At 62.3% G+C, this 12,421-nt stretch overlaps 4 protein-coding genes across 4 annotated transcripts; all 4 read left to right on the top strand.

Annotated features, from left to right (window-relative positions):
* Positions 1-39: 39 nt before the first annotated feature.
* Positions 40-824, top strand: PAN0_004c2441 (mago nashi; the record flags this gene model as incomplete). Its single annotated transcript, XM_014802385.1, has 5 exons — positions 40-65; positions 137-252; positions 328-479; positions 569-658; positions 771-824. The coding sequence occupies 5 exons, from the start codon at positions 40-42 to the stop codon at positions 822-824; spliced, it is 438 nt and encodes a 145-aa protein (XP_014657871.1).
* Positions 825-2,693: 1,869 nt separating this feature from the next.
* Positions 2,694-4,116, top strand: PAN0_004c2442 (tubulin subunit beta-2; the record flags this gene model as incomplete). The annotated part of the gene is made up of 2 exons (XM_014802386.1): positions 2,694-2,706; positions 2,783-4,116. 2 exons carry the CDS (start codon positions 2,694-2,696, stop codon positions 4,114-4,116), a joined length of 1,347 nt encoding a protein of 448 aa, XP_014657872.1.
* A 1,347-nt stretch (positions 4,117-5,463) lies between these two features.
* PAN0_004c2443 (uncharacterized protein) lies at positions 5,464-8,845 on the top strand (the record flags this gene model as incomplete). The annotated part of the gene is made up of 2 exons (XM_014802387.1): positions 5,464-5,635; positions 5,733-8,845. 2 exons carry the CDS (start codon positions 5,464-5,466, stop codon positions 8,843-8,845), a joined length of 3,285 nt encoding a protein of 1,094 aa, XP_014657873.1.
* Positions 8,846-9,918: 1,073 nt separating this feature from the next.
* On the top strand, positions 9,919-12,390 carry PAN0_004c2444 (pkinase-domain-containing protein; the record flags this gene model as incomplete). The annotated part of the gene is made up of 1 exon (XM_014802388.1): positions 9,919-12,390. The coding sequence occupies one exon, from the start codon at positions 9,919-9,921 to the stop codon at positions 12,388-12,390; it is 2,472 nt and encodes an 823-aa protein (XP_014657874.1).
* Between the last annotated feature and the right edge of the window lie 31 nt (positions 12,391-12,421).

Raw genomic sequence — 12,421 nt, forward strand, 5'->3', positions numbered from 1 at the left:
CGATCGTAAGACCGCATCGACTCGCTGCATCTGAGCGATATGTCGGACTTCTACGTTCGCTACTAGTATGTCCGTCCCCTTGCCTACCGCTCTCATCGTTGCATCTGCTGACACTGCCCACTCTTTGTTGCTTCAGCACGGGGCACCAGGGTCGACACGGACACGAGTTTCTCGAGTTCGAATACTCGCGTGGCCGTCTGCGCTATGCCAACAACTCGAACTACCGCAACGACAGCCTCATCCGCAAAGAGAGTAAGTCCCCCGCTGACCCCCGCGCAATCTCTCCCGCGGACCTGGCTGAAACCCTTTTGTTTGCCGTTGCTACAGTGTGGATCTCGCCAACCATGATTGCTGAACTGCGGCGCATCGTAGAGGATAGCGAGATCATGCGCGAAGACGACGCCAAATGGCCCAAGAAAAACTCGACCGGTCGCCAGGAACTCGAAGTGCGTCTGGGCAACGACCACATTTCGTTCGAAGTGAGCATCCCACAACCATATCCATGAAGAAAATGAGAGGAAGTTGACGTTGACACTGCCTTGGATACGTGCCTCCTTGCGCGCTGCAGACCGCCAAGATCGGATCGCTCGTCGATGTGCAGGACAGCGAGGACCCAGAAGGCCTGCGTGTCATGTACTACCTCGTCCAGGATCTCAAGGTACGTCGCCCAGCCGCCTCTTTCAACCGCAATCGACGGTCCAAAAAGGGCTGCCATGATGTACTGACTTGTGTTTGCTTCGCTCTCGGTGGCTGCAACTGTGGCTCGTCAGTGCCTCATCTTCAGCCTCATCTCGCTGCATTTCAAGATCAAGCCGATAGCCTAGGGTTTCCGTTCCGTCACCTGTACTTTTAGATCTGCCGACAACTTTGCATACGATGCATGTACGACGGTGCTCGCTCGAGCCAATGTGTGTGCTCGTGAGGTGTTGCAGTTGCATGAGCATGGGCGGGTGCGGCAGGAAAGGTGAAGGTGATCTCCCGATTTTGGTGAGGATCGCCGATGGAGAAGTCAAAAGTTGGCCCCTGCGCCCTCGGAACGCGCGACGCGTCAGGCTCGGCTGGGGACTTGAGCTACGAAACTCCAAAACAAAAGAAATGCAGATCTCCCCTTCTCTAAAATCACAATCGCCGGCCTGAGCCTCTTGGCCGCTTTGGCCTCGCTTGGTGTCGCTTCCATCCACGCAACCAGCGCGATCTCGACTGATCTCTGCACGAGCACCGACCACTCAGACCACTTGTCTCGCTCAGTGTCGTCTGCTGATGACCATGCGAAAGCAATAAGAAGCGAGTGTGCCGGCGGTGGGTGTGGGCAAGGCGGAAGGAAAACCACGTTCCACGTCGCACACGCAGCGAGCGGTTGGGTGGACGAAATTCCGGGCGCAGGCCCAGGTTGGCGAGAGCGAGGAATGCGCATTTCAAACGGCTGTGAGCATGCCCTGCGAATACAAGACGCGACTATGCCAGTGTATGCCCGAGCCAATTCAAATCGAAAGAGAGCTCGAGGAGAGCAGCAGCAGCTGCGCGTGGGTGTGCGATGGGGAGGAAAAAAAGAACAACACTTTAGCCCCCTCGTCGGCACCTGAGCCCAAGAGGCCCAGCTCGAAATTCCCAGGCGAGAGAGAGAGAGAGAGAGACGTGCGTGCGCCGGGCTAGGCTGAGATGGGCGTGCGTGTGTGTGATGCGTGCCTTTGAGAGAGGCTCTGCCTTGGAAGAGAGAGCCTCCCCCGATTGCCCGCACGCGCGCGCGCGCTGGCTGGCTGGCTGGCTGGCTCTCGAGTTGGGTCGTCGCAGTCCAACACTTTTTCCTTCGCCCGCCGCCCCGAGCGCTCGCAAAGGTCGCCACGCAGCCCAAACTCGTCTCTCGTCTCGCCGCGCGTGCTGCTGCTGCTGCTGCTGCTGCTGCTGCCTGTGCGAAACTGGAACCATCATCCCGAGTTGCATCCTCCGCTGCCACCACCATCCTCCGGCACATCCGACTCTCTTCACCCTAACCCCCTTTCTTCCCTTCACTTCACGCCCTCGTTTCGCATTCGCGCCGGTCACTCCCACCCGCGCTCAACACAGTAAGCTGTAAGTGGCATCATCACAAGCGAGGCGGTCGCACTGCAGGTCACTCGAACAACATCATCGACATCCATCATCGCCACCGATCATCAACTCCAATCCTCGCCACCAATCATCACCAGGGCTACCGCCTTCATCGCCACTCGACAATCTTCAGCCACCTTGGCCGCAGGTCAATGATCGCTGTCTCATCTCAGCCCTCGTCGCGCATGGTCGCCAGCCAGCGTCATCGAGCAGTCTCGTCGTCGTCGCTGCAGGCCCTCTGCAACCACATGCCACTCTCTTTTAGAGCCCCTAACAATTCGCAGTCGTGCGCATCACCTACGATCAGAAGGGCTGCGTCCTCGTCGCACAGGCAGTCGGATCGCACCCCACCGCCACTGCCATTGACTTTGCAGCCTCGATAGAAAATCACAGGCCAACCCAATGCATCACGCCTTTGCTCACCAGACCGACAACAATGACCACCATCGGTGTCTTGATCGCGCTGATCGCCCCGCCCAGTATTGCCGCACCATCCCATCGAATCCGTGCACTAACCTTGACTCTACGTCGCTCCGTGCTTTGTCATCGCAGAACTTCAAATCGTAGGATCCCCATTCGAACCCATCTTCTAACCGTACTTCAAGATGCGCGAGATCGGTACGTGGCCGCCATTCGATACGGATTGTTCGACATCGAGACCACTAACCCGCTCCGCTTGCCTTGACTCATACAGTCCACCTTCAGACCGGTCAGTGTGGTAACCAGGTCGGTACCAAGTTCTGGGAGGTACTGTCGGACGAGCACGGAATCGACCACAACGGTAACTACATCGGCACCAGCGACGACCAGCTCGCGCGCATCAACGTCTACTACAATGAGGCGAGCGGCAACAAGTACGTGCCGCGTGCCGTGCTCGTCGATCTCGAGCCCGGCACCATGGACTCGACGCGTTCGGGCCCGCTCGGTGGCCTCTTCCGCCCCGACAACTTTGTCTTCGGCCAGTCCGGCGCCGGTAACAACTGGGCCAAGGGTCACTACACCGAGGGTGCCGAGCTCGTCGACTCGGTGCTCGACGTGATCCGCAAGGAGGCCGAGAACTGCGACATGCTGCAGGGCTTCCAGATCACCCACTCGCTCGGCGGTGGTACGGGTGCGGGCATGGGTACGCTGCTCATCTCCAAGATCCGCGAGGAGTTCCCGGACCGCATGATGGCCACCTTCTCGGTGCTGCCGTCGCCCAAGGTGTCGGACACGGTGGTGGAGCCGTACAACGCGACGCTCTCGGTGCACCAGCTCGTCGAGAACTCGGACGAGACGTTCTGCATTGACAACGAGGCGCTGTACAACATCTGCTTCAAGACGCTCAAGCTCAACGCGCCCACCTACGGCGACCTCAACCACCTCGTGTCGCTGGTGATGTCCGGTGTGACCACCTGCCTGCGATTCCCCGGTCAGCTCAACTCGGACCTGCGCAAGCTGGCGGTGAACATGGTGCCGTTCCCGCGTCTGCACTTCTTCATGGTGGGCTTCTCGCCGCTCACTGCGCGCGGCTCCCAGTCGTACCGCGCCGTGACGATCCCCGAGATCACGCAGCAGGCATTCGACAGCAAGAACATGATGACGGCGTGCGACACGCGCCTGGGCCGCTACCTGACGTGCGCGGCGTACTTCCGCGGCAAGGTGTCCATGAAGGACGTCGAGGACCAGATGCAGAGCTTCCAGCAGAAGCACTCTACGCAGTTTGTCGAGTGGATCCCCAACAATGTGCAGACGGCGCAGTGCGACATTCCGCCGCGCGGCCTCAAGATGTCGGTGACGTTCATCGGCAACTCGACGGCGATCCAGGACGTGTTCAAGCGCATCTCGGAGCAGTTTTCGGCCATGTTCAAGCGCAAGGCCTTCTTGCACTGGTACACTGGCGAGGGCATGGACGAGATGGAGTTCACCGAGGCCGAGTCGAACCTGCAGGACCTCATCGCCGAGTACCAGCAGTACCAGGACGCCTCTGCGCTCGACGAGGACCTCGAGGGCGAGTACATCGAGGAGGAGGAGCTTGTTCAGGAGTAAGCTCTTGCCCAAGGTTTCTCTTAAAGATAGGCCTTGCAAGACAGGCCAGATCCCTCCTTCTTCCCTTCACTTTCCTTCGACTCTCTCTCTTCTTCTTCTTCTCTTCTTGTTCAACTTGTTGGACGCGCGGGCAGGCATAGACGGCTGCGTCAAAGCGGGGATGCGAACGTATCCTCATGCTGGCGTAGCAGCTGTGTTTGCGGACATGTACTCTATGGCCGACGACGTTTGGGCGGGTGCCGTGTTCCGTCACGGCACGTGGCTTTCCGGGCAAGCCGGGGGAGCTTCGTGAGCGTCAGCTGGGCACCCGTCGAGGCGTTGTTGGCATCGACTCGAGAAAAGGCTGCTCCTGCCCCGTGTGTTTGTTGAATTCTTTCCCTTTGTGATCACCCACCCCCGCGAACCGAAACGAAGATGATTGCGCCTCTTCATTCGTGTGTTCGAGTACAAGAGTGTGAATGGCGGCTTTGACTGCGGAGGAGCAGCGGGCTGCGTACAAGCGAGATAGGGAGGGGGAGAGAGGCGGGGCGGAGGATGTGAGACAGGGCGACTTGGGATTTCGAGAGATGCGGGGAAGCACCAAGATGCAGGTTGTTTGGGCTGGGCGGTGACGGAAGGATTTGGCTCGCTTTCACAGACCTCTCTGGCTTGCCAAAGAGGCGGATTGGGAAATTTGGACTCTCTCGAGATTTGGGTGCCGCCCAGCCGTGCCTTTTGTGGGGGCGCTCGACGGAGCAACTGACGAAACGCGGTTCCAGACGCGGAGAAAGAAGACAAGTCGGCCAGCGTCAGTCAGTGCGGCTTAGCCGAAGTCGGATCGCGGCGTGGGTTTTCGGTGGAGAAACGGACGGAGAAGCGTCAGAGGCGATGGGCTGCCTGGCTGGATGGCTGGCTGGCTGGTTCGCGCACGGCTCGCTTTCAGACCTGCGTTGGAGCCGCTCTCGCTGCATCTCCAACAAATTCAGAGCAGATCCACGCAGCTCACCATGCATCTCCACCCACAGCTGCATAGTTAGAACCGCTGCTCCTCGACCCACTCTCTCTCTCTCTCCTCGCCCCTTCTCAGGAGACGCCTGCATCATCACTCATCGCTCTGCCCCGCCTTCGTCACTCTTCTTCCAGCTCTTCCACCACATACGCACCGATACCCCATCCCCCACGGATCCCTTTCGTCGTCTCGCCGGCCACCATCCCCGTTGGGCATCGCTCCGTCGTCCTGAAAGGCCCGGCCAACGACGCTCTAGCTCGCCCTAGCGGAATCTAGCTCGGTCCACTCGATCGTTCTCCATCATGTCGAAATCTGTAAGTTGACCGCCATCCGCCGCGACCCGTCGAATCAAAGCAAAAATGGCTGACACCTCGCGAACATTGCAGAGCAAATCCGAGCTTTACCTCAAGGAGCTCGACTCGGCTCGTCTGCGCGGCAACTGGCTCGTGGAACAGCCCAGCCAGTCGGGCAAGTCGCTTCCGTGGAAGGAGCTCCTGCGCAAGTTTGCCAAACACAACCCCGACAGGCCGTGTAAGTAGGGCTCCTGCTACTCTTCCTTCAATGACGAAGCACCCTCTGACGCTTAACCTCCCTCTTTGATTTGGCTTCCTTCTCCTTGCAATCGCAGCTCTGGCTGAACTCGCATCGCTCGAACACGAACTCAAGGCTGCCATCCACAACTTTTACACAGACTCGCACTACACCGACGCATCGCACCTCTCGGACTACAAGCTGCATCCACGCGCCGGAGATGCCACGCTCTTCCCGCCTATCATGAAGCCAGGCCAGGACGGCCTCGGCTGGTCCACCGAAAACGTACAGCAAATCGCCGATCGCGTCCTCGAGTACGGCGATGGCAACAACCGCCCAGCCGCCGTCTCGCTCCGTGCGCTCGCCCTCTTTGCGCTAGGCCGCGACGACGAGGCGGTCGACATCTTGCATCGCGAAAAGTTCATGGAGACTGCCGGCGAGGCTGCGGCCTCGCCCGAGATCCACAACTCCGCCCTCACCGCCCTCATCCTCCAGGGCTTCACCATCTACGGCATGGCCAACGAGAGGCTCCTCGTCACAAAAAACGAGGCTGGCTACACCCCCTTTGCGCTCGCCGGCTACGCGCGCGCTATCGAGCTCCACGAATCCTTGCGCGGAGGCAAGAAGGCCAACGCCCTTCGCGGCCTCCCCGCAGACGAGATCGAAAAGTGGGCCGAGGCGGCGCTCTACCGCAATGCGCTGCTCTCCATCCGCGCCGGCGAACCCGTGCAGAGCCTCAACGCCCTCCGATCGTACCAGGCGCACGCCAGTCGCTGGCACCACGAGTTCCGTCTGCCACAGCGCAACGTCATTCACCGATACTACCTCCGCGTCCTCAACCGCGCCGCCGAGCTCGGCACCTACGTCGACCCGCCCGAGCTGCCGGCCCCCAGCCGCGACGACTGGAGGAGCCGCGCCTACCAGCTCTCGGTCGTCGCCACCGTCGCCTCGCGCGTACAGATCCGTGACTACGAGTCCGAGCGCCTCCACCGCGACCCCGCCGCCAAGCGCATCGCACCCACCTTTACCTCGCTCCGCGTCGCCTCGCGCACCGTCTCCAAGCGCAGGCCCAACGCCCACCGCGAGCTGCGTCCGCCCACCGTGTCCTGGTCCAACGAGGTGCTCACCGCACAGAAGGCCGCTTTCGCCTCGCTCCAAAAATCCACCGCCTTCCCCAAGGCAGGCCACATCAACGACGAGGTGCTCGACTTCGCCGACGAGATGGTCAAGGCGTGGGAGATCAACGGCGAGATGGGCGGCGAGCAGGCCGACGACGTGGCCGAGATCCTGTACGGACTGGTGGAGCTGACGTTCCACTCGCAGCGCATCGCGCGCTACCTCGTGCGTCTGCTCTTTGCTGCAGAGAGCCACGACGAGGCCAAGCGTGCGCTCCAAGCCTACGCTACGATCGCCGACAAGGCGAGGGAGGCAGAGCAGAGCGCCAAAGCCAACGCTGCGGGCGATAGCAAGGACCAGGACGCATCGGCCGCCAACGGCGATGCCGCGGAAAAGGCCCAGACCAATGGAGATGCTGCCGAGGTGACTTCGGCCAAGGACTTTGACAGCGACGAGGTGTACGCCAACACGCTGGCCCAGGGCGCCTACCTGGTGGGCCGCTACTGCAACGATTTCGCCCTCGCCGACAAGATGGCCAGCAAGGCGTTGGCGGTGGTGCAGGAGGGCGCGGGCAAATTCAAGCCGGCGTTTGAGCGCAAGATGCTGCTGCTGGCGCGCCTGAAGCGCACCAACGGCTACGCCAAGGCCGGGCTCGCCATTCAGATGGCCGATCCCGTGCGCAGGCCCATGCTGCAATCCGAGGCGCTCGGCGAACTCACCGCGGCGGTGCAGCTGGACGACCAGTCGAGCGAGGCGCACTACCAGCTGGCGTACCTGCAGGCCGAGATGCGCGACGTGCACGCTGCGCTCCAGTCGGCGCGCAAGGCGGTCGAGCTCGAGCCGGCGGACGTCGAGTCGTGGCATCTGCTCGTGCTGCTGCTGTCTGCGCAGAAAAAGTACAAGGACGCGCTCAAGATTGCCGAGGTGGCGCTCAACGAGTGCGACAACGACGAACGGGGCGTCACGCAGGGCAACAGCAGCGGCTCGTCGCCCGCCAACTTTGCGGCGACGCAGCTGCTCAGCGTCGACTTTGCGCCGAGGCCGCTGGAGCGCAACGAGTCGATCCTCAAGCTCATGATGACGTACAATGCGCTTGAAGAACTCACCGACGGGGTGGAGAGCGCGATTGCAGGGCAGAAGGAGCTCTTCTCCTACTTCCACCGCGTCTTCCCGTATGCAGCTGCTGCGGCGTCGGCAGCAGGCGGCGCGGCTGGCGCCGGTGGCGGCGTGGAACACCCGCGGGTGTCGAAGGATCTCAGCGGGCTCCGACGGTACGGCTCGCTCGCCGCGGTTGGTGGCGGGCAGGGCAGCAACGACACGGTGCTTGGCCGCTCGCACACGACGTCGAGCCGCGTGCGATCGTATGCGCAGCGCTCGGTGAGTGCCGCCGCGGGGGGAGCCAATGGATCTTCGTCGGGCGGCGGATCGACGCTGCTGCCGGGCATGCAGCTGGGAGGGCTGGACGAGGACCTGTCGCGCTCGGGCGCCGAGAGGACGATCGAGCATCTCAAGAGGCAGTCGCTTGCGCTGGCCAAGATCTGGCTGGCGTCGGCGGCGAGCTTCCGGCGTGCGGGCCAGCTCAAGGAGAGCCGGGCGGCGATCCAGGAGGCGGAGCGGCTGCAGCCTGGGTTGGCCGAGGTGTGGGTGCAGCTGTCGCTGTACTTTATGAGCAGCCAGCAGACGCGGCTGGCGGTCGAGTCGCTGTACAAGGCGCTGGCGTGTTCGGCGGGCGATGTGGCGGCGTCGGTGCATCTGGCGAGGATGTTCCTGGCGGATCCGGAGCTCAAGCCCAAGCGCGAGGGTGCCGATGCCGCGGCTGCCACGCCGGGCGACGCCAAGGCAAAGTTCGAGTCGACGGCCGAGGCGACGCTGAGCGCCAGGGCGCAGGATCTGTCGTCGGTGAGTCTGGCAGAGGGACTGCTGACGACGACGACCAAGGGTGCCGGATGGGATTCGAGCGAGGCCTGGCTGTTCTTGGGCCAGGCGGTGCAGAGGAGCGAGCGCAAACAGAGGGCAAGAGAGTGCTTCGAGTATGCGCTGCAGCTTGAGAACACCAAGCCCATCCGACCGCTCGCCGCGGCTCTGCTGCGTTGAGTTAGGGTCAGCAAAGGCATGCAGACGCGATCATCGCGACACAGCAATCGGCTGCGCGCGTCGTACCGTTGAATCAGAAGATGCTTTATCCTTATCTGGCGGCGGGACGTGACCTCTCGCCCTTTTCTCCGCCGTTTGCTCCTCGAGGAGAGGGTGAGTTCCTCCCGAAAGCTTGCTGCATTTGGTTGATGTTTGGCATCGTATTGCAAGCGACAGCACTCACTGGCGGGACACGAGTGCCGACTAGGACAAACCTTTAGGCGTCTCTACGCGCCATGGCGGTGTGAGGCTGCGGAAGAAGTTTCGAGACGCGCGCTCATCCCTCCTCGAAGCTCACTACAACTGCGAGAGGAACTGTCTTTCGGATAACAGTATATCGTTCAAAGATTCGTTCATTCATTCACTCGCTCATTCATTCACTCAACATGCTGTTACTAGGATCGTCATGTGCCTCCAGGACGAGAATTGGGAGTGTGAGCGAGAGAGACGAGTGCGAAAGGATATACCGCCCGGGCTTTTTTTCGTTCTTCTTGGTCCCGCTACCAACCTCACACACACAATCAGACACATACGAGCTACCAAGGCAAGCAGCGTAAGACGGCCGCAGCGAAGCGGCTTTTTCGAGATGACGGTCTCGCCCACGGCGGTGGATTGCGCGTGAGCGAAAGAGTGAGCAAGAGAGCGAGCGTGTGACTGAGCCTAAGCCCGTGCACTTTTAAGCGCCAATTTTGGGCAGAGTGGAAGCGGCGCTGCATTTCACGCATTCACGCATTTCAGGCATTTGAGGCAACCCACACGGACGCCATTTCCCCACGCCCCGCGGCACGGGAGCAGTGTGCATCCTCGGCTGCACGTCGATTGCACTCTCCACCACCATGTCCCACACACCTCCTCGTCGCTTGACGTAACCACCGCCCGCACCGTTCTATCATCACTCACTCGCGGACAACAATCACAAACGACCGACACTCGATCGGCGCATCGACAGGCATGCTACGCCTGCAGCACGCACAGCCCTCGTCTTGATTCCAAACTCGCCGCTATCTCCGGCAGCTTAAAGTGCCGCGCGCACCATGTCGAGCAGGCAGCCATCGGAGAGCCGCGAAGGTCGCCGCGCCTCGGGCGCCGGTGGTGCTTCGTCGTCGCGCTCGTCGAGCCGCGTGGCATCGCGATCCGGATCGGTGCATCGCTCCAAGGAGAAGAAGCCGGTGTGCATCGGCCAGTACATCATCCAGCAGACGCTGGGCGCCGGCTCATTCGGCAAGGTGAAGCTCGCCACGCATGCGCTCACAGGCCACCGTGTGGCGATGAAGATCATCAACCGCCGCAAGATCTCGAGCCTCGACATGGGCGGACGGGTGAAGCGCGAGATCCAGTACCTCAAGCTGCTGCGCCATCCGCACATCATCAAGCTGTACGAGGTGATCACCACGCCCAACGACATCATCATGGTCATCGAATACGCCGGCGGCGAGCTCTTCCAGTACATCGTCGACCGCGGCCGCATGCCCGAGCCCGAGGCAAGGCGCTTCTTTCAGCAGGTTATCTGCGCCATGGAGTACTGCCACCGCCACAAGATCGTCCACCGCGACCTCAAGCCCGAGAACCTGCTGCTCGACGAGTACCTCAACGTCAAGATCGGCGACTTTGGCCTCTCCAACATCATGACCGACGGCGACTTCTTGAAGACGAGCTGCGGCAGCCCCAACTACGCCGCTCCCGAGGTCATCTCCGGGCGTCTCTACGCCGGGCCCGAGATCGACATCTGGTCGTGCGGCGTGATCCTGTACGTCATGCTGTGCGGCCGACTGCCGTTCGACGACGAGTACATCCCGACGCTCTTCAAAAAGATCAACAACGGCATCTACACGCTGCCGTCGTACCTGTCGCAGGAGGCGCGCCATCTGCTCAGCCAGATGCTCATCGTCGACCCCGTCAAGCGCATCACCATCCACGAGATCCGCCAGCATCCGTGGTTCAACGTGGATCTGCCCGCCTATCTGCGCCCGCTGCCGCCCACACCGGCGGCGGAGAACCGCGGCTTCAACTTTGGCCTTACCGAGTCGCCGCGCGAGACGGGCTCGCCCACGGACGTCGCGTCGTCGGTCGCATCGTCGTCGGCCGCCACCAGCGGCGCGTCGTCGTCGCAGACCTCGGCGTCGGCGAGTCGGATGGGGAGCCAGCCGGCGGTGCTCGACGACCTGGGCCCCATCGACGCCGAGATTGTGGACGAGCTCGTGGGCAAGATGGTGGGCTTCAACCGCGACGAGCTGCTGCATCATCTGGCGGACAAGAGCGACAACCAGGTCAAGGTGGCGTACCAGCTGGTGCGCGACCACCGGCGCATGCTGCAGATCCACCACATGGAGGACGCGCACGGCATGGAGAATTTCCTGGCGCAGAGCCCGCCCGCGTGGAACGAGGGGCTGGAAGGCTTCATGGGCCGCTCCACCAGCATCAAGCGCAAGAATCGCGACAAGGAGGTGGCGGGAGGTGCGGCGGTGAGGTCGACGACGCGCGAGCCCGTGCCACCGCTGCCGGCGTCGGCTCACGCAACGGGGACGGCGGCGGACGACGAGGGCGACTCGTTTGCGGTGGATGCGGCCGAGGTGGATCCGTCGGACGACGGCAACGAGACGCTGGCGAGCGACGACGACGATCTGCTTACGGACGATGACGGCCAGCTGACGGACGCCGAGGATGCGGCGGGCGAGCGCATGGTGCGCATCGCGGTGCTCGAGACGTCGCTGCCCGGCTACCTGCGAGCGCGCGAGGCGGAACGGCTGGCAACACCCTCGGCGGACAAGACGGCTTGGCCGCAGTGCACGCCGTTGTCGCCCACGTCGGGGAGTGGCACACCTGCCCTGCCGGCGGCGGCGGCGGCGTCGGCGGCGGCGCAGATCCACAAGAAGCCGCGATCGCGCTGGCACTTTGGCATCCGCTCGCGCAGTCCGCCCATGGAGATCATGCTCGAGCTCTACCGCACGCTGCAGTCGCTCGGCATGGAGTGGCGCCAGAAGCCTGTGGCGCGCGCGGCCAAGGCAGCGCACGAGGGCGAGGGCGAGGGCGAGGGCGATGCAGCCGACAAAGACAAACACGCGGCGAGCGAAAGCGAGGCGTCAGCAGGCAAGGGCGTGGAGTTGTTTTTCCTCGAGACGCGCTGGAAGGTGGGGCATGTGGTGGTGCGCATGGATCTGCAGTTGTACCACGTGGATGCGGTCAACTACCTCGTCGACTTTCGCAACGTCGGCTACACGATGCTCGAGCCCGAGGTGGGAGCAGGGGCAGGCACGGCGGATGCGGGTGAGGAGGCAGATGCGGATGGCGAGGTGGCCAAGCTCGAGGCGGCGTTCGAAAGGGCGATGGGCGAGACGCAGCAGGCGATGCGCGATGGCGAGCCGCCGGCGCAGCACCGCTTTGACGGGACGCGCATCAAGCCTTCGCTCGCGCCCGCGGTGCCAGCCGGCCGCAAGGAGGTCAACTCGCCGTTCCTGTTCCTCGAGTGTGCCACGCGGCTGATTGTCGAGCTGGCGGGCGGCGCCTGATCATCACACTGCACCAATCCATATGAATACC

Source organism: Moesziomyces antarcticus (genome assembly GCF_000747765.1).
Source record: "Moesziomyces antarcticus DNA, scaffold: scaffold_v10004, strain JCM 10317, whole genome shotgun sequence".
Classification (NCBI taxonomy): domain Eukaryota; kingdom Fungi; phylum Basidiomycota; class Ustilaginomycetes; order Ustilaginales; family Ustilaginaceae; genus Moesziomyces; species Moesziomyces antarcticus.